Consider the following 25,945-nt stretch of genomic DNA (forward strand, 5'->3'; position numbering starts at 1 on the left):
ATTTGAACCGCTGACCTACAGATCTACAGTCAGCTTCACTGGCCTGCAGTACAGCACTCTACCTGCTGCGTCACCTCGGCTCTTACTCATTGAGTCGAGGCAGATCCTTATACCATCTGTCTATTTCTCCATCGATCCATCCATCTACATTCATACCTATCTATTCATGTCTGTCTGTCTATCTCAACTTGACTCTATCCATATCTACCCATCCATATCAACCCATCCATATCTATCTATCTATCTATCTATCTATCTATCTATCTATCTATCTATCTATCTATCTATCTATCTATCTATCTATCTATCTATCTGAGTATTGCATTGGCAGTTCTGTGTTAGCAAAAACTTCAGAAGAGAAGGATTTAGGGGTACTGATTTCTGACAGTCTCAAAATGGGTGACCAGTGTGGTTGGGCAGTAGGAAAAGCAAGTAGGATGCTTGGCTGCATAGCTAGAGGTATAACAAGCAGGAAGAGGGAGATTGTGATCCCCTTATATAGAGCGCTGGTGAGACCACATTTGGAATACTGTGTTCAGTTCTGGAGACCTCACCTACAAAAAGATATTGACAAAATTGAACGGGTCCAAAGACGGGCTACAAGAATGGTGGAAGGTCTTAAGCATAAAACGTATCAGGAAAGACTTCATGAACTCAGTCTGTATAGTCTGGAGGACAGAAGGAAAAGGGGGGACATGATCGAAACATTTAAATATGTTAAAGGGTTAAATAAGGTCCAGGAGGGATGTGTTTTTAATAGGAAAGTGAACACAAGAACAAGGGGACACAATCTGAAGTTAGTTGGGGGAAAGATCAAAAGCAACGTGAGAAAATATTATTTCACTGAAAGAGTAGTAGATGCTTGGAACAAACTTCCAGCAGACGTGGTTGGTAAATCCACAGTAACTGAATTTAAACATGCCTGGGATAAACATATATCCATTGTAAGATAAAATACAGGAAATAGTATAAGGGCAGACTAGATGGACCATGAGGTCTTTTTCTGCCGTCAGTCTTCTATGTTTCTATCTATCTATCTATCTATCTATCTATCTATCTATCTATCTATCTATCTATCTATCTATCTCTTTCTCTTTTTCTATCTATCCATTCACCCTCCCACTTACATATCACCTCTCTAGATCTCTATCATCTTTACCTAAATCTAGATATCCATCTGAATATCATTTTTCTCTCGTCTCAAGTTCTCCCAACCATCCATCCACCCATCCATCCAAATGACTGAACCTGAACATTTACTGCATGCCAAAGAACCCGAGTGGGAGAGTATTGCATGGAAAAAGCCCTAAAATTCAACCCACAGCACCTTCCAGTGAGAAAACATCAGGTGGCCAACAGATATTGGATAGCCCTAAACTCATCTGACCCAGGACATCCCTTAACAAATGCCTTGCAGTCTTTATCTGCCCTTACCTTGTCGTATCGAAGAGCTTGCACAATCTGTGGAATGTAGAATAGAATAGCATCCTAGGGGTGGAGGGAAAGAGAAGGAGGAAAAAGAAGTTAGGATTTCTTTTTTTGTCAAAGTACCGACATTCTATCTTCAAGAGCATCTCCTTCCATCATTCCCAGGCAAAGAGCTCCATTTTTTTTCATTACATGCTAGTTGCCAAGCACCCAAATTGTTAGTCAGTCAGTCAGTCAATCAGTCAATCAGTCAATCAGTCAATCAGTCAATCAGTCAATCAATCAATCAGAATGGAACTGAAAGGGACCTCGGAGGTCTTCTAGTCCAACTCCCTGCTTAAACAGGAGACCTTATACCATTTCAGACAAATGAGTTGTCAAATCCTTTCTTAAAAACTTCCACTGTTGGAGCACCCACAACTTCTTGAGGCAAGCTGTTCTTCTGGTTAGTTGTTTTAACTGTCAGGAAACTTCTCCTTAGTTCTACGTTGCTTCTCTGCTTGATTAGTTCCATTCCATTGTTTCTTGTCCAGTGACCAGATGCTTAGGGAAATAGGTTGACCCCTCTTCTCTGTGACAACCCCTTAGGTAATGGAACACTGCCCTGCCCTGCTCTGCCTTTCCTTTCCTTTCTTTATTCGATTTTTATGCTGCCCTTCTCCTTAGACTCAGGGTGGCTCACAACATGTTAGCAATAGCACTTTTGAACAGAGCCAGCCTATCCCCCTCGGAAGAATGAAAGGCTGAATCAACCTTGAGCCAGTGATGAGATTTGAACCGCTGACCTACAGATTTACAGTCAACTTCAGTCGCCTGCAGTACAAGATTCTACCTGCTGCGCCACCCCAACTCTTTCCTTTCCTCTCATCTCCTATCCCTTCCTTCCCTTCCTTTCCCTTCCCCATTCCCCTTTTCCCCCCTCTCCTCTCCTCTCCTTTACTTCCTTCCCTTCTCTTTCCATTCCCTTCCTCGTTCCTCTTTCCTTTCCTGTCATCTCCTCTCCCTTCCTTCCCTTCTTTTTCCCTTCCCCATTCCCCTTTTCTTTTCTTTCCTCTCCTTTCCCTTCCTTCCCTCCCTTCTCTTTCCATTCCCTTCCTTGTTCCTCTTTCCTTTCCTTTCCTTTCATCTCATCTCCTCTCCCTTCCCTTCCTTTCCCCTTTCCCCTTTTCTTTCCTTTCCTTTCCCTTCCTTCCTTCCCTTCTCTTTCCATTCCCTTCCTCGTTCCTCTTTCCTTTCCTTTCATCTCCTCTCCTTTCCCTTCCTTCCTTCCCTTCTCTTTCCCTTCCCTTCCTCGTTCCTCCTTTCCCTTCCTTCCTTCTCTTCTTTTTCCCTTCCCCATTCCCCTTTTCTTTTCTTTCCTCTCCTTTCCCTTCTCTTTCCATTCCCTTCCTTGTTCCTCTTTCCTCTCCTTTCCTTTCATCTCATCTCCTCTCCCTTCCCTTCCTTTCCCTTCCCCATTCCCCTTTTCTTTCCTTTCCTTTCCTCTCCTTTCCCTTCCTTCCTTCCCTTCTCTTTCCATTCCCTTCCTCGTTCCTCTTTCCTTTCCTTTCATCTCCTCTCCTTTCCCTTCCTTCCTTCCCTTCTCTTTCCCTTCCCTTCCTCGTTCCTCCTTTCCTTTCCTCTCCTTCCCATTCCATTCTATGATTTGATTGCTTATTTATATCCTACAACTATCATTTAAGTGTTTTACCTTGATTCCTGACAAACGTATCTTTTATTTTATGTACACTGAGAGCACACGCACCAAAGACAAATTCCTTGTGTGTCCAATCCCACTTGGCCAATAAAGAATTCCATTCCATTCCAAAGTGAAGTTGGGAAAAATGCAGAGGGGATCATTTAGGAACCGAGGATCTCTAGTGTATCAGCACAAAAACACTGTAAGATCTTTTCTGGCAAATGTCTTACTTACCGGAGGGAAGGACCGGAGCACTTTTACCCCGTATTGAGCTGTCAAAGGATGAGGAGGGTACATGCTGGAGAAATAGGAGAGGCCCGTCGGTGGGTCGGTGGGGGTCCAGCACAGGATGTGACTGAGCTCTGGAGCATCAGCATCGATGGTGTGCCAAGTAACAAGATACTGAAAAGCAAGGGGGGGGGGGGAGAATTGCATACACACACGTGAACCCCGATAGCAATAGCACTTAGATTTATATGCCACTTCACAGAGCTTTACAGCCTTCTCTAAGGCAATGAGCAGCGAGTTAGCCTGCAATGCTGCATTCTAACCAATGCACCATCATGGCTAGAATAAAATAGAGTAGAGTAGAAATAAGTAATAAAATAGAATATATAGAAATAGAAATAATAGAATTAGAATAGAATAGAATAAATAGAAATAATATATAATAGAATAGAATGAGAGCAGAATAGAATTAGAGCAGAATAGAACAGAATAAGAGTATGTGTAGGATAGGGTAGGATAGAAATAATAGAATAGAACAGAACAGAATTAGAACAGAACAGAACAGAATAGGAGCAAATGTAGGGTAGGGTAGGATAGAAGAGTAGAATAGAATATAATTAGAGCAGAGCAGAACAGAATATAATTAGAGCAGAATAGAATAGAACAGAATAGGAGCAAGTATAGGGTAGGGTAGGATGGAAGAGTAGAATAGAATAGAATAGAATAGAATATAATTAGAGCAGAGCAGAATATAATTAGAGCAGAATAGAACAGAACAGGAGCAAGTGTAGGGTAGGGTAGGGTAGAAGAGTAGAATAGAATAGAATAGAATAGAATAGAATTAGAGCAGAGCAGAATATAATTAGAGCAGAATAGAACAGAACAGAACAGGAGCAAGTGTAGGGTAGGGTAGAAGAGTAGAATAGAATAGAATAGAATAGAATAGAATAGAATTAGAGCAGAGCAGAATATAATTAGAGCAGAATAGAACAGAACAGGAGCAAGGGTAGGGTAGGGTAGGATAGAAGAGTAGAATAGAATAGAATAAAATTAGAGCAGAGCAGAACAGAATAGAATTAGAGCAGAATAGAGCAGAACAGAATTAGAGCAGAATAGAATATAATTTAGACTTATATACTCAAGAGGCTGTGAGTTTGATCCTAGGTAGAGGCAGATATTTCTCTCTCTGGGCACAATGAGAATATATCTGCTGAACAAAGTTCCGCATTGGCGTCAGGAAGGGCATCTGGGCAGTAAATACTCAGCTCCATTCAACTGCCCAGACTCCACCCCGATGCAAGGGATTATACGGGGTCCATTGAAAGAAGATGAAACCCCCCAATGTGGTTAACCGAAGCCAAATCAAGCTGACCTTTTTATCTCTGGAAACAAAGACCTGGATCAATGTTCTGGCCACAATTCTCTGATCAAAAGCTTGACTCACCTTGATGGCTTCCGGCACGTCACTCACGGCTCCAGGGTCCAAGCGAACTAGACGCGTCACTTCCATCCCAATCGCTTCTGTGTTTTTAAATCTAAGAGACCGACAGGAGACAAGCTGGGAGTCCTCTACTTACGACCGGTAAGTAGAACTTAGAACTGTTCCTTTAGTGACCATTCCAAGTTACAACGGGTGCCGAAAAGAGTGACTTAAGATCATTTTTCTCACTTCTGACTATCGTAGCAACCCCATGATCTATTTGGATCGTGGACAAGTGTGATCAAGATCCAGCCACTTGACAAATGACTTGGATTTATGACGGTTGCAGCGTCCCCATGGGATCACATTGTTGTGGTTGGCTGTGGCCCAGCTCCTGCCCCAGGGAGTGGGGAGGTGGATGCAGGGGAAACTTCAACATGTCACAGGCCTGTGTTATTGCCAACAGAATCAGATCAGAGTTTAGTTTCCTCGGACGAAGGAGAAGGTGGGAGTGACTCGGCAGAGGAGGGCTTGGCACACAGCCAAGGCAGTCAATTTTCCTTATCTTCTATAGCTTCAGATGATGACATTTTGGACCCACGCAAGCGCAGGATTATGCGTAGAAGAGACCAAGTAAGAACATTTCACAGGAAATAAGGGAGGCCACCTGTGTTTGAATGGGGCTCCAGTAATTAGGGCTGCTGCTATAAATAACAGCATGTGGGTTTGGCCGTTGTGGAAGAATATCTGTTGCAGTTTCGTCAGGAATCTTGTGTGCTGGACTTTGTTGCTTTTTCAGGCCTTTGAAACCAAAGCAGAACAGCGTGTGTGTGTATGTATCATCTCCCTTCCTTGGAAGAAGAAGGGGTGTGAAGTTTCTCCACAGCTACTGGCTAAGTACGTAATGATTGCTTAAGGGAAATTGTACAGACAATCTGGTTGTTTTGGGAAGAGTGCTCTTTGCAATACAAAAAGAGTGCTTAGTTTATTTTGACATTCATTCATTCATTCATTCATTTATTCAGTATGCTGCCACTCTCCGGAGACTCGGGGCGGCTAACAGCAACAATAAAGCAGTGTACAATAGTAGTCTGATGTTAGAAACAATTAAAAACCCATTAACATAAAAAACCAAACATACATACATACATACCATGCATAGAATTGTAAAGGCCTAGGGGGAAGAAGGTCTCAATTCCCCCATGCCTCACGGCAGAGGTGGGTTTTAAGCAGCTTACGAAAGGCAAGGAGGGTGGGGGCAATTCTAATCTTTGGGGGGAGTTGGTTCCAGAGGGCCGGGGCCGTCACAGAGAAGGCTCTTCCCCTGGGTCCCGCCAGGCGACATTCTTTAGTTGATGGGATCCGGAGAAGGCCAACTCTGTGGGACCTAACTGGTCACTGGGATTCGTGCAGCAGAAGGCGGTCCCTGAGATATTCTGGTCCGGTGCCATGAAGGGCTTTATAGGTCATAACCAACACTTTGAATTGTGATCGGAAACTGATCGGCAACCAATGCAGACTGCGGAGTGTTGGTGTAACATGGGCATATTTGGGAAAGCCCATGATTGCTCTCGCAGCTGCATTCTGCATGATCTGAAGTTTCCGAACCTTTTTCAAAGGTAGCCCCATAAAGATAAAGAACATTGTTTTGAATTTTCAAACGTGTGTGTGTCTGAAATTTGTACCCTTGAATTTTCGGGAGGCTCCTATCAGAGAGCCTGCACACATGATCCTCTTTTGCGACCTTCTGATCAGCAAAGTCTGTGGGGGATTCACTTAACAACAGTGTTCCTAACATAACAACTTCAGAGATTTCCTTAACAAATTGTTTTGTAAAATGTGGCGAAACTCACTTAGTTTCACCCTGTTTAGCAAATGGATGTTTGGGCTCAATTATAAGAACATAAGAAGATAAAAAGAGCCATGCTGAATCAGGCCAAAGCTCATCGAGTCCACACAGTGGCCCATGGAGATCATGAGTAGAAAGAGAAAGCAAAACCTTCCCTTTCCCTTGATCCTATGATCCCTTCGGACCAGAATATCTCCGGGACCGTCTTCTGCCGGACGAATCCCAGCGACCGGTTAGGTCCCACAGAGTTGGCTTTCTCCAGGTCCCGTCGACTAAACAATGTCGTTTGGCGGGACCCAGGAGAAGAGCCTTCTCTGTGGTGGCCCCGAACCTCTGGAACCAGCTCCCCCCGGAGATTAGAACTGCCCCCACCCTCCTTGCCTTTCGTAAAGTTCTTAAGACCCATCTCTGCCATCAGGCATGGGGGAACTGAGACATCTCCCCTGGGCCTATACAGTTTATAAATGGTATGTTTGTGTGTATGTTTGCTTTTAATAATGGGTTTTTTTAAATTATTAGATTTGTTCTTACATTGTCTTTGTTATTGTTGTGAGCCGCCCCAAGTCTACGGAGAGGAGCGGCATACAAATCTAATTAATAATAATAATAATAATAATAATAATAATAATAATAATAATACTGACTCAGCCTTTCATCCTTTCCAGGTGGGTAAAATGAGGACCCGGATTGTGGGGGCAATATGCTGGCTCTGTTAAAAAGTGCTATTGCTAACATGTTGTAAGCCGCCCTCAGTCTAAGGAGAAGGGCGGCATAAAAAATCGAATGAATGAATGAATGAATGAATGAATGAATGAATGAATAAATAAATAAATAAATAATCCCCAACAAATGGTACCCAAGGGAATCCTACTTGTCTCACCCAACATACAGGCAGCACTTGGACATACGACCAATTGTGGTCGTATGTCGAGGGCTACCTGATTGCAAAGTGACTAATTTTGTAACCGAGGGCAAGGGGCTCACCTGGTGGGAAGCTGCACTGCAAGGTGAGGGGAGATGCTCCAGGCCAGGTTCACGTTATCCTTCCACTGTTTCTCACTCAGGCTGATGTATTTGGACCGCCAGTTGGCAACACTGTTCTCGCCGGTCTGGTCCAGCTCCAGTTCCGGAGATGAAAGAGGATTATACCAAGTGATGAGACGCTCAATCTCTGTAGCCTTTGAAAGAAAGAAAGAAAGTAAGGAAGGAAGGAAGGAAGCGCTGGGGATTTTAACTAGTTGTACAGAAATTACTTTGATAAAACAAACAAACAAACATTGGCCAGGATAGATGGAAAGAAAGAATAAGAAAAGAAAAGAAAAGAAAAGAAAGAATAGCAATAGCTCAATCTCTGTGGCCTTAGAAAGAAAGAAAGAAAAGAGGGAGGGAGGGGAGGGAGGGGAGGGAGGGAGGGAGGGAGGGAGGGAGGGAGGGAGGAAGGAAGGGCTGGGGATTTTAACTAGTTGTACAGAAATTACTTCGATAAAACAAACAAACAAACATTGGCCAGGAGAGATGGAAAGAAAGAATAAGAAAAGAAAAGAAAGAATAGCAATAGCTCAATCTCTGTAGCCTTAGAAAGAAAGAAAGAAAGAAAGAAAGAAAAGAGGGAGGGAGGGAGGGAGGGAGGGGAGGGGAGGGAGGGGAGGGGAGGGAGGGAGGGAGGGAGGGAGGGAGGGAGGGAGGGAGGAAGGAAGGGCTGGGGATTTTAACTAGTTGTACAGAAATTACTTCGATAAAACAAACAAACAAACATTGGCCAGGAGAGATGGAAAGAAAAGAAAAAAAAGAAAAGAAAAGAAAGAAAGAGAGAGAGAAAGAAAGAAAGAAGGAGGGAGAGAAGGAAGGAATTATGTTGCTTGGTATGTGTGTTGTTTTGATTGGACTGTATTGTAGGTTTTATAATGGAGTTTTTAATTGCTTGGTATTTATATTTGACTTATTATTATTATTATTATATTGTATTTCTATATTATTGCAAGCAGCCCTGAGTCCCATGGGATTGAGCAGCATAGAGGTCTAGGTAAATAAATGAATAAGGAAGGAAGAAAAAGAAAGAAAGAGGGAAGAAAGGAAAAAACAAGGAAGGGAGGGAGGGAGGGAGAGAGGGAGGGAGGGAGGAAAGGAAGGAAGGAAGGAAGGAAGGAAGGAAGGAAGGAAGGAAGGAAGGAAGGAAGGAAGGAAGGAAGGAAGGAAGGAGAGAGATTTGGGGCCGAACACATGTTATGATTTATCAAAGTTCTCTTGAGCCTGTGCTTGGTTTATGGCAGAGGTCGGTAACCTTAAATACTCAAAAAGCCACAAAAGTCCTAACAGGAAGCCCCCCATTCAATTCTGCCCCCCCAATAGAATCTCCTCCTAGCGTGGTTCCCCCACCATAGAGTTCTCCTCCTAGCATGGCGTCTTTTCCTTTTACCGACCTGCAACAGAGAGCTGCAGCAGAGGGATGAAAGAGCCACATGCAGCTCCAGAGCCGCAGGTTGCCGACTCCTGGTTTAGGGGAAGAGACTTACCAGAAGTGAGAGCAGCAGAGTTCTCCTTTTCATGTAGTATTTGTGGAGCTGAGTGCCTCGATTCGTCTTCTTAGACATTCCTTCGAAAGACAACACACACCATGTGAATTTCTTTATTTGCTAAATGTACACATCACCCTCAATTTTACAACCATAACCGAGCCCAGAATCTTTACTGGTTTTTTGGGTTTTTTTAAAGACCCACCTGATTTTTTGGAGATGGTCGACATGCCGCTGGATAAAGGGTAGGTGTTGATCCATCCCTGGGTAGCTTGCTGTCGGGAGCCCACGGTGATGTCGAGATTGCTCCGGGTGTCTTGGTTATCTAAAGGTTTTTTTTAAAAAAGCATCCCTTTGGCACCAAGCCGGACAATCGATAGCAATAGCACAGTGTTTAATTTATTTACATATAATATTTCAATAACTTTAGGTATTATAAATACAGTGGTACCTCCACTTAAGAACGCCTCTACTTAAGAACTTTTCTAGATATTATCTAGATATCTAGATAATTCTGGAGCCAACCGGAAGTCTGATTCCCCCTGCATAGAGTCTCCTCCTAGTGCAGCATCCTTTTTCTTCTGCTGACCGGAAGTCGGTCCCCCCACCATAGAGTCTCCTCCTAGCGCAGGATTTATTTATTCATTTATTTTATTTATTTATTGGATTTGTATGCCGCCCCTCTCCGTAGACTTGGGGCGGCTAACAACAATAATAAAAAACAGCATGTAAATCCAATACTAGAACAACTAAAAAACCCTTATTTTAAAAGCAATCATACATAGAAACAAACATACCATGCATAAATTGTAAAGGCCTAGGGTGAAAGAGTATCTCAGTTCCCCCATGCCTGATGGCAGAGGTGGGTTTTAAGGAGCTTCCGAAAGGCAAGGAGGGTGGGGGCAATTCTAATCTCCGGGGGGAGTTGGTTCCAGAGGGCCGGGGCCACCAGAGAAGGCTCTTCCCTTGGGTCCTGCCAAACGACATTGTTTAGTTGACGGGACATGGAGAAGGCCAACTCTGTGGGACCTAACTGGTCGCTGGGATTCGTGCGGCAGAAGGTGGTCCCTGAGATAATCTGGTCCAGTGCCATGAAGGGCTTTATAGGTCATAACCAACACTTTGAATTGTGACCGGAAACTGATCGGCAACCAATGCAGACTGCGGAGTGTTGGTGTTATATGGGCATTTTTGGGGAAGCCCATGATTGCTCTCGCAGCTGCATTCTGCACGATCTGAAGGATCCTTTTTCCTCTACCTGTCTTAAGCAAAAGCCCTATCAATTGTGGAGTCAACCAGCAACAGTGGAGCTGCAGCAGAGGGATGAAAGAGCCACATGCGGCTCCAGAGCCGTGGGTTGCTGACCTCTGGGTTACTGGAACAAGAAGAAGAGGCAAGCAAAGAACTTGCTGGCTTGATAGCATCAAAACCGGATACAGAGATCGGATGCATCCAACAACTGAAAGAAGTTGAGCTTGACAGGGTAGCATGGAGAGCATTTGCCTATAACAGTGATGTCGAACCATTTCTGGAGGGGTTGGGCTTAGACCCTTTGTGGGAATGTAACGATTCCAGGCTAATGACTTGCTTAACTCCCTTCTCCTACATACCTGGAGGCACAAGCTGGCTGGCGGTTAAGTATTTCTTGTCGGAGAACATTGCCGTCCAGAATTTGATGAGGATGATGATGTCCTCGCGCAGCCTCTTCTCTCCTTGAGTTGGACACTTGGGGGCGGAGCTTCAATGGAGGGCAAACGACATCAGCATAAGAGAGGCATTTTGGCAAGAAAACTCACGCTTTGCAGGTCATCATGTCTTGGGTGTGCTGTGAACTAGCTTTGGGGCTCCCCTGCTCCTTCCTCATCTGAACTCTGATGTAACTGGAAGGAGAAGAGGAGGAGAAGGGGGAAGAGAAGGGGAAGGACGAGGAGGAGACGGGGAAGAGGAGGAGAAGGAAAGGGAAGGAGAAGTGGAAGGAGAAAGAGGAAGAGAAGGCGGAGGTGGAAGTAGAAGCGGAAAGAAGAGGAGGAGAAAGAGAAGGATAAGTGGAAGGAGAAGGAGAAGGGGAGGAGAAGGGGAAGAAAAGGAGGAAGGAGAAGGGGGAAGGAAAGGAGGAGAAGAGGAGAAAGAGAAGTGGGAGGAGAAGAAGAAGGAGAAAAAGGGGAAGGGGAGGAGGAAGAGTTGGAGAAGAAGAAGAGGGGGAAAGGGGGGTAGGTGGAGGAGAATGGGAAGAGGAGGAGAAGAAGGAGAAGAAAGGAGAAATGGAAGGAGGAGGAGGAAGAGGGCAAATACCTGAAGTAATCAAACGCCGTGGAATATATCTTCTCCCTCAAGACATTGCGAATCGTTGCGTTTGGGATGACATCGGCATGCAGCAGAGAGAGCCCCAGCGTTAAGAGCCTAAAAGAGTCCAAAAGAATTCCATCAGAATCTTTGGGCAGGAGACGCAAAAGGGTCACACAGGAAGAGATCTGTGCAATATAATAGCAATAGACTTAGCGGTTTACAGAGTCAGCCTATTGGCCCAACAATCTGGGCCTTCAATTTACCCACGTGGGAAGGACGGAAGGCTGAGTCAACCTTGAGCCTGGGTGAAATTCGATCTGCCAAACTGCAAGTCAGCCAGCAGTCAGCCAAAGTATCCTGCAGTATTGCACTCTAACCACTGCACCACCACGGCTCTTATAAATATAAAGTGAAATGGCAGCACGATAAAAGCGATGCTGCATCCTGGGAATTCCCTCCCACCTTATTTCGATGAGTAAAAGAACAAGGGGGGGATCAAGACCCTCCTTTTCATCCCCTTGGAAAAACATTAATAAATATAGATGCTATATTTTCTTCAAAAAAATGAACACACACACACACACACACATACTTTATATATATATATATTTGTTTTCGTACATTTTCACGGGTATATGTATGTAGATTGTTCTGAGTTCGGGTTTTGCCCCGTGTAATATTTTGAGTGTCTATGCGACGTTTCGGTGAAATCACATTCACCATCATCAGGCTGAAGTTTTAAGCTTCGTGCTGTTGTAAATATGGAAATATGGAAATTCCATATTTACAACAGCACGAAGCTTGAAACTTCAGCCTGATGATGGTGAATGTGATTCCTAGTGTATAGTGTGGGGGTGGAGATTTGGTTTGAATGTAGCAAATAGATTGGGTGATTATGTTTCAGTGATCTGATTGGTTGGTGTAATCATAATTATTAGAAGGATTGACATGGTGATTTTATGAAGTGTTTTTTGTTTAAGGCTGGTTTCCAAATTTCAAAAGTCCAAAATCATAATCACAAAACAGAGAATTTATATAGAAGAATTGCCCTAGAAGCCATAGAAATTGAAAGGAGCCCCCTGTGCATGAATAAAAGAGATGACACGTCCCGCCTACCAGAAATTTGGAAACCAGCCTTAAACAAAAAAAACACTTCATAAAAATCACCATTCAATCCTTCTAATAATTATGATTTTGGACTTTTGAAATTTGGAAACCAGCCTTAAACAAAAAACACTTCATAAAATCACCATGTCAATCCTTCTAATAATTATGATTACACCAACCAATCAGATCACTGAAACATAATCACCCAATCTATTTGCTACATTCAAACCAAATCTCCACCCCACACTATACACTAGGAAGAAATGACAGTTGCAGACATTCCATTTTACAACAGCACGAAGCTTGGAAACTTCAGCCTGATGATGGTGGATGTGATTTCACCGAAACGGGTATATGTATGTAGATTGTTCTGAGTTATCTAAATGCACACTCCCACCACCACCCCGCACAAATCACCTCAATAGCCAAAACTCTCATCACCAGAACCAAACGCCTAGCTGACCAGGAGCACTTAAAAACTGAATTGAACACAATCAAAGATGTTAATTTAAGTTAATTTAAAACCCCAATTTAGAAACCAATCATACAAACTAACATACCATGCATAAATTTTATAAGCCTAGGGGGAGGGAAAGTCTCAATTCCCCCATGCCTGACGACAGAGGTGGGGTTTAAGGAGCTTATGAAAGGCAAGGAGAGTGGGGGCAACTCTGATATCTGGGGGGAGTTGGTTCCAGAGGGTCGGGGCCACCACAGAGAAGGCTCTTCTCCTGGGTCCCGCCAAACAACATTGTTTAGTTGACGGGACCCGGAGAAGGCCAACTCTGTGGGACCTAACTGGTCGCTGGGATTTGTGCGGCAGAAGGCAGTCCCGGAGATATTCTGGTCCGGTGCCATGAAGGGCTATAGGTCATAACCAACACTTTGAATTGTGACCGGAAACTGATCGGCAACCAATGCAGACTGCAGAGTGTTGGTGAATATGAATTTAAAAGAAAAAATTAGATATATTAGGTAAAATTAGATATATAAAATATGTTTATTATATATAAAACTGGTTTATAATAAATGTGTAAAAAAGTTGTGTAGTAGTAGGTGAGCACAATAAGAATTGTAACACAGACTTGCTACACAAATGTCCAATGTTTTCAAATGTCTTTGTTTTGTGTGTTATGTGTATATATGTTTATAAATAAAAATTTATTTCAAATTTTAAAAAAATGAAGAGCGGACAACTGCGAGAATCTGAGAAAATCAGTTCCGTGCACATCTGACAGGGAAACTCAAAAGTAAAACTCTCTCTTCGGCATTCTTTGTGCCTGCGTCTGCCTCTGAAAAAAACGTAAATAAACGAATAGGTAAGTGCGTGTTTCACTTACTTAAAACGGGGCCCGATGGCTGCCACGTGGCGATTCATGCTCCCCTTCGATCCGCCGATATTCAAAGACAGCGACCTCTGGAGTAAGCTGGCAAAGATCTCCACTTGATCCGAACTGCAGTACTTCGCAATTTCAAATCTCTGCCCCAAAAACTGTCGACACGGAACCAAAAGTTAAGACGTCGGTCTGTCCCAGTGAAGGGCTGCAAATTTTTTTACTGCCACACTGTGGTCATGGCTTATTTTGTGGGTGTGGCTTGCCAGCCATGTGATCAGGTGGGAGTGGCTTGATGATCATGTGATTGGGGAGTAGCTTAAAGCTAATGTGATTGGCTTAAAGTTGTCCAACTTGACGTCACTCATGTCAAGGGTTTGGATTAGGGTGCCTGGCCTCTCCTCGCTTCAAAGAGATACAATCTCGCTATCTATTTATTATTACCGAACATCCAAAATATACTATTTAATTCTATGTATATATATGCCATATGTGGTACATATATTATTATTATTATTATTATTATTATTATTATTATTATTATTATTATTATTATTTATTAGATTTGTATGCCGCCCCCTCCGAAGACTCAGGGCTGCTCACAACAGCAATTAAAAACAGTATAATAATGGAACAAATCTAATAATAAAAATTACATAAAAAACCCCAACAATTAAAAACTATACAACACATACATACCAAACATAAAATATAAGAAAGCCTGGGGGAGATGTCTTAGTTCCCCCATGCCTGGCGATATAGGTGGGTCTTGAGTAACTTGCGAAAGACAAGGAGGGTGGCGGCTGTTCTAATCTCTGGGGGGAATTGATTCCAGAGGGCCGGGGCCGTCACAGAGAAGGCTCTTCCCCTGGGGCCCGCCAAATGACATTGTTTTGTCGACGGGACTCGGAGAAGGCCATCTCTGTGGGACCTTATCGGCCGCTGGGATATATATTACACACAGGCACACAAAAATATACATTATCTACTATATAAACTGTATGTGTATGTACAGACACACATACGCACAGCTCTTCTAAAATTATACACATTCAACCTCATTTACTGCGATAGGAAAAACATACTCAGAGTCCAGAAGGGAAAAAAAGAGAAAAAATTATTGATTTTTTTCTACTGGTTTTGTGTACCTGACCCAAATGTTTCTACCGGTTCTGCGTACCTGACCAATTTTTTTCTACTGGTTCTACGTACCTGACCGTACTCGTAGGAGCCCATCACTAGTCTATCCCAACAAGCCAAGGTTTGATTTCCTGCAAGATGGGGATGGCCAGTTCAAAAAGAGATTCTTCAAGAGCTATTAATCTAGTCTGGTCTAAGGTAGGAGTCAGTAACCCTGTGGCTCTGGAGCCGCATGCGGCTCTTTGATCCATCAGCTGCGCCTCCCTGTTGCCGGTAGGCGTTACAATTTTAAGAGGAGCTTCCGATTTGGGGGGGGGGGGCAGGGCGTGCTAGGAGGAGACTCTATGGCAAGGGTTGGGTTTTCTGGTCAGCTCCAGAATTTATTTATTTATTTATTGGATTTGTATGCCGCCCCTCTCCGTAGACTCGGGGTGGCTAACAACAGTAATAAAAACAGCATATAAAAATCCAATATTAAAACAGTTAAAACCCTTATTATAAAACCAAACATACATACAGACATACCATGCATAAAACTGTAAAGGCCTAGGGGGAAAGAGTATTTCAGTTCCCCCATGCCTGGCGGCAGAGGTGGGTTTTAAGAAGCTTACGAAAGGTGGGGGCTATTCTAATCTCTGGTGGGAGTTGGTTCCAGAGCGCCGGGGCCGCCACAGAGAAGGCTCTTCCCCTGGGTCCCGCCAAACGACATTGTTTAGTTGACGGGACCCGGAGAAGGCCAACTCTGTGGGACCTAACTGGTCGCTGGGATTCGTGCGGCAGAAGGCGGTCCCTGAGATAATCTGGTCCGGTGCCATGAAGGGCTTTATAGGTCATAACCAACACTTTGAATTGTGACCGGAAACTGATCGACAACCAATGCAGACAATGGGGGGTGGGGGTGCTTCTGTTTAGGACCTTTGTCGCTCTTTGAATGTTTAAGGTTGCCAACCCTGGTCTAGTGGCTAAAGCAGTAGACTAGAATGCAGCAGACTCTGAGTTCTAGTCCTATCTTAGGCATGAATGCTAGCTGGGTGACTTTGGGCCAATCACCAGGAGACTGTGAGTTCTAGTCCTGCTTTGGACATGAACGCTGGCTGGGTGACTTTGGGCCAATCACTAGGCGGCTGTGAGTTCTAGTCCCGCCTTAAGCTTGAAAGACAGATGGCTGACTTTGGGCCAATCACCAGGAAACAGTAAGTTCTAGTCCTACTTTAGGCATCAAACTCAGCTGGGTAACTTTGGGCCAATCACTCTCTTTCACCCTAGGATTGCTCTGGAGGGGGGAAAGGCATATTGAACATGTTCACTGCCTTGAGTTATTTGTAAACATAAAACAGGCAGGAAACAAATAAATGAATAACTAACTAAATATTTTCCCCTTTTTGTTCATGACCATCATAAGTGTCTCCCTTAGCCCTGTCTTCTTAGCTATCTCTGCTGTTATAGGCAAAACAAAACCTGGATTAATGGTGGGGGGGAGAATACTTGCTTCTATCCAGATGTAATGTGGGGTGACCTCTGGGGGACACGGTTCCGGTTGGCTTTCTTCGGAGGCGGCTAAAGGATCGGCTTCTTTCTGCTCGGTGGAGAAGAGGCCAAATTTCTGCTCCACGGTCATTTGCCAAGCCCCAGCCATCTCTCTCATGAACTAAAAAAAAAAAAAAAAAAACATTACTACTTTCAATGAGTGTATAAAACGCACCCAAGTTTTCACTCTCTTTTTTGGGGGGTAAAAAGGTATGTCTTATATTCTGAAAAGTACGGTAGTAGGTATTTTTGCTGTCTTGAGTCTTTTGTAAAAATAATTTATTTATTTATTAGATTTGTATGCCGCTCCTCTCCGAAGACTCGGGGCGGCTGACAACAATAAAGAAGACAATGTAACAAATCTACTATTAAAAAATAATCTAAAAAACCCCAATTTAAAAGACCAATCATACAAACAAGCATACCATGTATAAATTCTATAAGCCTAGGGGGAAGGGAAAAATTTTCAATTCCCCCATGCCTGACGACAGAGGTGGGTTTTAAGCAGCTTGCGAAAGGCAAGGAGGGTGGGGGCAACTCTGATATCTGGGGGGAGCTGGTTCCACAGGGTCGGGGCCGCCACAGAGAAGGCTCTTCTCCTGGGTCCTGCCAAATGACATTGTTTAGTCGACGGGACCTGGAGAAGGCCAACTCTGTGGGACCTAACCGGTCGCTGGGATTCGTGCGGCAGAAGGCGGTCCCGGAGATATTACAGAAGGCGGTCCCGGAGATAATTATAAAGGTGGGATATAAATAAATGCAGCTAAACATCTATAAATATCAACATCAACACAGGGTAAGGAGAGAAAAAGAGTGAATATCTATCCATGATGTTAATGCATCAAACCCAGTCCCACTAAATTTGGGGACCTTTGCTAAATGTATTGCTTGTTCCAGAAACACTATTATAGAGAAAAATGATCCTAAATTAACTCATAACTTACCGGGACTTCTATACCGTTCTTAGCGGCCAGCAGCCATTCCCAACAAGCAAGGGCAGTCTGCATGACCAGTTCGTTGAACATACGCAGAGGGCCCCAGCAGAGGTGATGTAAAAGCTGGGAATCGGTGTCTGAAAAATTTACAAAGACGTTTCGCTTTAAAAAGAGGTGTAGTATTTTCAAACGTATCTTTATCCTACTGTAAACTGGGCATCTCCAACCTTGGCAACTTTAAGACTAGTGGACTTCAATTCCCAGAGTTCCTCAGCCAAAAAAAATCCATGTAATTTAGCCATGAAAGCCAACTGAGTGATCTTACATCATCACTAGGAGACGGTGAGTTCTAGTCCTGCCTTAGCCATGAAAGCTAGGTGGATGACTTTGGGCCAATCACTCAGAGAGGGTGAGTTCTGCTTTTATGAGTGTCCTCTGTCAGCCTTTGGAAATGTCAGATTCAGAGGAGGAGGAAGACGTAGAAGCTGTAAATTACCCTGATTTAAGAGAAGCTGAGGAGGATAGTAGTGGTGAGAATTTAATAAAAAATTCATCGGACGATAGTATGCATAGTAATACTTCTTCAGATAATGAGGGTGTAGAGGAGAGTCCTTGGTTAAATGCCAGATTTAGGAGGTCAGAGAAAAGAAAAGATGAACTCGGGGGAAAGAGGTTTTGAATATGCTATTCCGAGTGTGTAAATTACTTCACATCCGGAATTGACCGGAAATGATGAATGCTTTTCTGCAAAGTGAAATAGACAAATGGATGCTTTTGCCGTATCTCCCGAGAACTTAGTTTTTATATTGCATGATAAAACTGTTTTAAAATAGAGTGAACCTGACCCAGAGATAAGGAGATGTTTGAAGTCAACAGCCTGCTCATTTAGAAAAAAAATATAACTATGTAGTTTCGCCTGTGAGTTTAGAATGCATTTTGCATGCCGGAGATGTATACTGACAAATTCCAATGAGGAAGAAAGTAAATAAAGTATTATTTTGAAAATACAAGCCTGTAAAGAGAGTATTTTTGGAGTAGACAACATAGAAACATAGAAGTCTGATGGCAGAAAAAGACCTCCTGGTCCATCTAGTCTGCCCTTATACTATTTTCTGTATTTTATCTTAGGATGGATCTATGTTTATCCCAGGCATGTTTAAATTCAGTTACTGTGGATTTATCTACCACGTTTGCTGGAAGTTTGTTCCAAGGATCTACTACTCTTTCAGTAAAATAATATTTTCTCATGTTGCTTTTGATCTTTCCCCCAACTAATTTCAGATTGTGTCCCCTTGTTCTTGTGTTCACTTTCCTATTAAAAACAGTAGCCAGCCAGACCAGAACAAGTTCTAGTCCTGCATAGTCATGAAAGCTAGCTGAGTGTCTTTGGGCCCATCACTAAGAGACAGTGAGTTCTAGCCTTGCCTTAATCATGAAAGTTAGGTGGATGACTTAGGACTTTGGTCATAAAATCAGGCGCAACAGGTTTTACAGCTCTCTTGCTTAGCAAGAAAAATCCTGGTCCCAATTTGTGATGGGGAGTGTCAAAGAATGGCCTGAGAGATGCAACCGGGCTCCGATTTCATCCTTGATTACTTCTCTCTTGCGGACGCTTATTTTTATAATGATGATATCCTATTTTATGATAGGCAGCTTTTGACTTTCGATTTTCTTAAGATTACCTCTGCTGCTGATCAACAAGGCGGTCATCTTAAACATCGCCTGGGTATAGTTCTCTTCTTGGCAGGCTTCCAGGGCGTTGCTGAGTTGCTTGATCATGAGTTTATTCAGGTCCGAGGGCCGTCCTGTGGCGTTGCAGTATTGAATCATCCCGGCAACCTATTTAGAAAAAGTCATGGAAGTCATCAATTGATTGATTGATTTAAATCCAACCTTTATTATTCTAGTCACATTCAGCCAGATGTTTAAGACTGGAGTTGGAATACTTAATCCCATCGAGTCCTTTCCATAGGCCAGGGGTCAGCAACCAGCGGCTCTGGAGCTGCATGTAGCTCTTTCATCCCTCTGCTGAAGCTTCCTGTCGCTGGTCGGCTCCACAATTGAGAGGGCTTTTGGGTAGGACAGGCAGAGGAAAAAGGATGCCATGCTAGGAGGAGACTCTATGGTGGCGGTGGCGGTGGGAACAAACTTCTGGTCAGCAGAGGAAAAAGGACGCCATGCTAGGAGCTGACTCTATGGTGGTGGAGGGAATCAACTTCCGGTCAATAGAGGAAAAAGGACACCATGCTAGGAGGAGACTCTATGGTCAGGGGGATCAGATTTCCAGCCAACAGAGGAGGAGATTATGGTGGGGAAATTGGACTTCCAGTCGGCTCCAGAATTGAATGGGAGGCTTCTGGTTAGGACTTTTGTGGCTCTGTTGAGTGTTTAAGGTTGCTGGCCTGTCATAGGTGAATGAGGATACGGGATTGCCGGATGTCAGCTGTCCTAAATTAAGATGCCTGTTTGCAATTGACTGATGGGGATTTGGTCAATGCCAACGGCGTTCAAAGGGTGCTGCAATTGTTTTTGCTAAAGTTTATTTTCTTTTCTTCCAGTTCATATTCATACAAAAATCAAAGCATATACCTTGCAAACATACATACATACATACATACATGTATGAAGAGGCAACAGCCATCGCGATCTCCGGAACATTTAAAATTTATTAAAAACTACTAAAATTAACTAAGCTTTCGTTAGTCCTCTACTAACTTCATCAGAGTATTAAAATCCCCATTGAAGACTCTGTCGATCTTATATAACGCTGCTCAATTTGATTTATGTATGGTTTGCGTGATTAATTTTTATGATAAGGGTTTTAATCTGTTTTTTTCAATATTGGATTTGCACATTGTATATTGTGTTGTGAGCCGTCCCGAGTCTTCGGAGAGGGGCGGCATACAAATCTAATAAATTATTATTATTATTATTATTATTATTATTATTATTATTATTATTATTATTAAGATTGTCAAACAGACGGATGCATTTAGTGCCGTATTTTCCCAAAGATTAAGATCAAACCAGAAAATAAGCCCTAATGTGTCTTTTGGAACAAAAATTAATATAAGACCTGAACTCATGTGTGTTTGTGTATGTGTGTGTACACACATGTGTGTATGACTGATTGTAAACTGAGGGCATATTCCAGACCAGTATCTGACTGGACGTTAAACGCACTTTAATGGTTAGATGGTGTAGACCAGGTGCCTTCAACCTTGGCAACTTTAAGACTTGTGGACTTCAACTCCCAAAATTCCTCAGCCAGCTTTGCTGAAGTCCACAAGTCTTAAAGTTGCCAAGGTTGGAGACCCCTGGTCTAGACACTGATACCTGAATATAGATTTTTAAAAAAAACATTCGTCTCTTACCATATTTTTAATTTAGGTGAAGTGCTACTACACTTCCTAAGTCCGTGTATGTTTATTTATTTATTTATTGGATTTGTATGCCGCCCCTCTCCGGAGACTCGGGGCGGCTAACAGCGACAATAAAACTGTGTACAATAGTAATTTGGTATTAGAAATGATTAAAAACCCATTAATATAAAAACCAAACATACATACATACATACCATGCATAGAATTGTAAAGGCCTAGGGGGAAAGAGGATCTCAATTCCCCCATGCCTGGCGGCAGAGGTGGGTTTTAAGTTGTTTACGAAAGGCAAGGAGGGTGGGGACAGTTCTAATCTCTGGGAGGAGTTGGTTCCAGAGGGCCGGGGCTGCCACAGAGAAGGCTCTTCCCCTGGGTCCCGCCAGGCGACATTGCTTAGTTGACGGGACCCGGAGAAGACCAACTCTGTGGGACCTAATCGGTCGCTGGGATTCGTGCAGCAGAAGGCGGTCCCTGAGATAATCTGGTCCGATGCCATGAAGGGCTTTATAGGTCATAACCAACACTTTGAATTGTGACCGGAAACTGATCGGCAACCAATGCAGACTGCGGAGTGTTGGTGTACCATGGGCATATTTGGGAAAGCCCATGATAGTTCTCACAGCTGCATTCTGCACGATCTGAAGTTTCCGAACATTTTTCAAAGGTGTGCCATACGCTAAACAAATAAATAAATATCTCAGAACTGTAGATCAGGATCCGAAACCCAAAAAGTGGAAATCCTTGCCTGTATCTTCTTCTCCAATGTGAGGAGGCATGCTTGGAGATTTGCACCCAACGTTAATCTCCTTTATACCCGTGTGCATGCAAATTGAGAAAGGGGGAATTTCTTATTTAAAAAGTTAAGAGAGGAACTTGAGGTCTCTTCTACTCACTTCTCCAGCGTAGCGATTGCGCAGGTTCAGGGAAGCCATGAAGTTGGAGTAATCTTTCTTCACACAGGTGGGCCTTTCCGTTAATTGAGTGGTCTGCAAGCAAGACACCGCGTCGTGTTATCAGTTTTGAGAACAGAAGGAGGACTTGGATGGTCGGGGTGGGGGAAGCTAGAAATGGATGGGATTAAACTAAACGGCTAAGAAAAGGATTGAACCTCTGGACGTTCAGGTTTTGCCTACGGGGTATCAGTCAGATGGTAGGGAATGCAAGTAGGATGCTTGGCTGCATAGCTAGAGCAGTGATTTTCAACCTTTTTTGAGCCGCGGCACATTTTTTACATTTACGAAACCCTGGGGCACATTGAGCGGGGGGGGGGGGGGGGGGGGCTAAAAAAAGTTTGGACAAAAAAATTCTCTCTCTCTTCCTCCCCTTCACTCTATTTTTTTCTCCCTCCCTTTCTCTCCCTTCCTTCCTTCCTTCCTTTCTCTTCCTTCCTTCCTCTTTTTTGCTCTCTTTCTCTCCCTCCCTCCCTCTATGTCTTTCTCTCTCTCTCCTTCCCTCCCTCTCTTTCTCTCTCTCTTGTTTTCTTTCTCTCTTTCTCTCTCTCTTTCTTTCTCTTGTTCTCTCTCTCTCTCTTGCTTTCTTTCTCCCTCTCTTGTTCTCTTTCTCTCTCTTGCTTGCTTTCTCTCTCTCATGTTCTCTTTCTCTCTCTCTCTTTCTTGCTTTCTCTCTCTCTTGCTTTCTTTCTCTCTGAGCTTCGCGGCACACTAGTGTGCCACGGCACACTGGTTGAAAAACACTGAGCTAGAGGTATAACAAGCAGGAAGAGGGAGATTGTGATTCCACTGTATAGAGCGCTGGTGAGACCCCATTTGGAATAATACTGTGTCCAGTTCTGGAGACCTCACCTACCAAAAGATATTGCCAGTGCATAGCATAACAGCACTGGCAGGATAAGCCGCTATATAAAAACAGCAAGCAAAACCCCACATACTCTTGCACGGATAATGTTATCAAGTTAGGTTACAAAACGTCTGTAAGAAAACAAGAAAGCTCAGAGAACACCAAACGCCCTACAGTCCTCCTCCTCTTCCACTTCCCTTCTGTAACCTACTCTGGGACACGAAACTCCCGCAGGAGTGGGAGTTGAAAAAACAGGACAACGGCCACAGAGAACTTACCCCTAGTGTCGTGTTTTGCCTGTTGTAGCCTGCAAAGTGGAGAATGCTCTCGGTTGCCATGGCCAACCCTGTGTGCTGTGACAGGCCTGACACCCAGTTCTGGTGCTTGTTCAAATATTCCTGAGAAAAAGGGAAGCCAAGAGCCATAGTTCAGAAAAATTCTGTGTGTGTTGTTGTTTTTATTTATTTATTTATTCAATTTTTATGCCGCCCTTCTCCTTAGACTCAGGGAGGCTTACGTCATGATAGCAGTAGCACTTTTTAGCAGAGCCAGCCTATTGCCCCCACAATCCGGATCCTCATTTTACCCACCTCGGAAGGATGGAAGGCTGAGTCAACCTTGAGCCAGTGATGAGAATAGAATAGAATAGAATAGAATTCTTTATTGGCCAAGTGTGATTGGACACACAAGGAATTTATCTTTGGTGCATATGCTCTCAGTGTACATAAAATGCAGCTGCGAGAGCTATCATGGGCTTTTCTAAATTTGCCCATGTTACTCCAACACTCCGCAGTCTGCATTGGTTGCCGATCGGTTTCCGGTCACAATTCAAAGTGTTGGTTATGACCTATAAAGCCCTTCATGGCATCGGACCAGAATATCTCCGGGACCGCCTTCTGCCGCACAAATCCCAGCGACCAGTTAGGTCCCACAGAGTTGGCCTTCTCTGGGTCTCGTCGACTACAAAATGTTGTCTGGCGGGACCCAGGGGAAGAGCCTTCTCTGTGGCGGCCCCGACCCTCTGGAACCAACTCCCCCCGGATATCAGAGTTGCCCCCACTCTCCTTGCCTTTCGTAAGCTCCTCAAAACCCACCTCTGTCGTCAGGCATGGGGGAATTGAAAATTTCCCTTCCTCCTAGGTTTATAGAATTTATACATGGTATGTTTGCATGTATGATTGGTTCTTTAAATTGGGGGTTTTTTAGATTATTTTTAATATTAGATTTGTTTACATTGTCTTTTTATTGTTGTTAGCCGCCCCGAGTCTGCGGAGAGGGGCGGCATACAAATCTGATTAATAAATAAATAAATAAAAGCAAAGATAGATTTGTCAGGAATCACGAGGCACAACACTTAATGATTGTCATAGGGGTCAAATAAGCAATGAAGAAACAATCAATATTAATATGAAAATCTTAAGGATACAAGCAACAAGTTACAGTCATAAATGGGAGCAATAAGGATGATAGGAATGATGAGACAAAACTAGTAGAAATAGTAGTAAAGACTTAGAGAGAATAAGGATGTGGAAGATTTACCTGCAGGTGAGATTTGGTAACTGACGGTGCCCATTTCATGGCTTCTTGGAGGATCATGCCACACCGGGCGGCAAAATCTTTCACAATGCTCTAGAGAGAGAAAGAGGGTAAAGTGAGCTATTGACGCAATGCAAGTGCTCGACTGCAGAAGTATAATAAAGCAAATATTCCACTGGATGTTTTTAGAAGTACCATATTTTTCAGAGTATAAGACCCATCTTTCCCCCCTTAAAAGAGGCCAAAAATTTGGGTGCGTCTTATACTCTGAATGTAGCTTTTTCAAAGCTTCCCCCCCCCCCCAGTGCTAATGATCTTCCCAGCATGCTGGATTTTTTCCTTTTTTTCCAGTAATTTTTTAAATTTTTTCCCCTCCGCATCAAAAACGTAGATAACATACTGTACATCACATATACTTTAAATAGAAATCAATATACAGTACATATATTGTCGCTTAAAAACAATAGTATAATAGCCTAAGTTACATTCCAATTTTAATTGTATTATTCAATCCATCTCAATCTTTCCTCTCTCCAATCCAGCCTTTCTATCTCAGGGGGCTATTCCACCTCTAGTACCTACTTTCTCTCCCCTTTCCTACTACCATCTCCTCCTTCTTCCTTCTCTACCTCCCCTTCTACTCTCTCTTTCTCTCCTTCTTCCCTACTTCCTCTTACACCCTCTAAATCCTTCCCTGAGTCGATAGTGTTACTTACAAAAAAAAATCTTATTTTTCTCCCCACTATACATCATATAGGTCAACTTAGTAAACATACAGTATATCATATACTAAATATCATTAACACTACTTAGTTTCATATCTATTACTCTTGGTATATGTCATTAATCATAAACCAGAATACCTCCGGGACCGCCTGCTGCCGCACGAATCCCAGCGACCGATTAGGTCCCACAGAGTTGGCCTTCTCCGGGTCCCGTCAACGAAACAATGCCGTCTGGCGGGACCCAGGGGAAGAGCCTTCTCTGTGGCAGCTCCAGCCCTCTGGAATCAGCTCCCCCCAGAGATTAGGACTGCCCCCACCCTCCTTGCCTTTCGCAAACTTTTGAAAACTCATCTAAGTCACCAGGCATGGAGGAATTGATATATCCTTAGCTGCCTTTGATTTTATGGATGGTGTGTTTTGCCTGTAAGACTGTTTTTAATAGGGGTTTTTTAAAGACTGTTTTACCATTGGATTTGTATATGATGTTTTATTGTTGTGAGCTGCTCCGAGTCCTCGGAGAGGGGCGGCATACAAATCTAATAAATTATTATTATTATTATTAATCTCATGCTGCCTCCTTTACCTAATTTCGTCACCCCGTTTACACAGATTGTTTCATTCTCTAATTAATTTTAATGCTATTATTTAATTTGCTTAATAAATCAAAGCCATTGTGCTTCATTCATTTCCTTAATTCCTTATCCCTCCTTTGTTTTTCTAAACCCCTTTTTTCTCATAACTAAGTATTCCACAATTACTTATTTTCAGAAATGAAATGTCAGTTCATATTAAATATGTTATATCTTATATGTAGCTAATATCTTTTACAATACAGAAGGCAAATATTTTTTCCAATTTCAAAGCGTAAACCATGGCTTAAGACTATGGGCGAACCCAGTCAAAGATATACACTATTTGTCTTGTTTTTACCTCTCTAGCTTCATAGGTATCAGGGACAGTAATTCTATACAGGGCGTCTGGAATGTCATAATACGGTTGGTCCTTATGGATGTCCTAAAACAGAAAGGAAACAGAAACTATAGTGCAACTTTATTCCAAAAT

At 43.1% G+C, this 25,945-nt stretch overlaps 1 protein-coding gene across 3 annotated transcripts in view; it reads right to left on the minus strand.

The window, feature by feature from the left end:
- Window positions 1-25,945, minus strand: part of PI4KA (phosphatidylinositol 4-kinase alpha) — a 113,367-nt gene that overhangs the window by 21,200 nt on the left and 66,222 nt on the right. For all 3 annotated transcript variants that reach the window (XM_070762829.1, XM_070762827.1, XM_070762828.1), the window contains exons 27-42: window positions 25,814-25,897; window positions 24,162-24,251; window positions 22,901-23,020; window positions 21,719-21,811; window positions 19,128-19,284; window positions 17,455-17,582; window positions 16,473-16,631; window positions 13,850-14,001; window positions 11,409-11,516; window positions 10,727-10,854; window positions 9,322-9,441; window positions 9,117-9,196; window positions 7,588-7,781; window positions 4,779-4,869; window positions 3,341-3,508; window positions 1,435-1,488 (exon numbers count right to left, since the gene is read on the minus strand). In XM_070762829.1, coding sequence (XP_070618930.1) covers window positions 1,435-1,488; window positions 3,341-3,508; window positions 4,779-4,869; window positions 7,588-7,781; window positions 9,117-9,196; window positions 9,322-9,441; window positions 10,727-10,854; window positions 11,409-11,516; window positions 13,850-14,001; window positions 16,473-16,631; window positions 17,455-17,582; window positions 19,128-19,284; window positions 21,719-21,811; window positions 22,901-23,020; window positions 24,162-24,251; window positions 25,814-25,897 — 1,926 coding nt within the window. The remainder of the gene's footprint in view (window positions 1-1,434; window positions 1,489-3,340; window positions 3,509-4,778; window positions 4,870-7,587; window positions 7,782-9,116; window positions 9,197-9,321; window positions 9,442-10,726; window positions 10,855-11,408; window positions 11,517-13,849; window positions 14,002-16,472; window positions 16,632-17,454; window positions 17,583-19,127; window positions 19,285-21,718; window positions 21,812-22,900; window positions 23,021-24,161; window positions 24,252-25,813; window positions 25,898-25,945) is intronic.

This window comes from Erythrolamprus reginae, chromosome 10 (assembly GCF_031021105.1).
Source record: "Erythrolamprus reginae isolate rEryReg1 chromosome 10, rEryReg1.hap1, whole genome shotgun sequence".
NCBI lineage: Eukaryota > Metazoa > Chordata > Lepidosauria > Squamata > Dipsadidae > Erythrolamprus > Erythrolamprus reginae.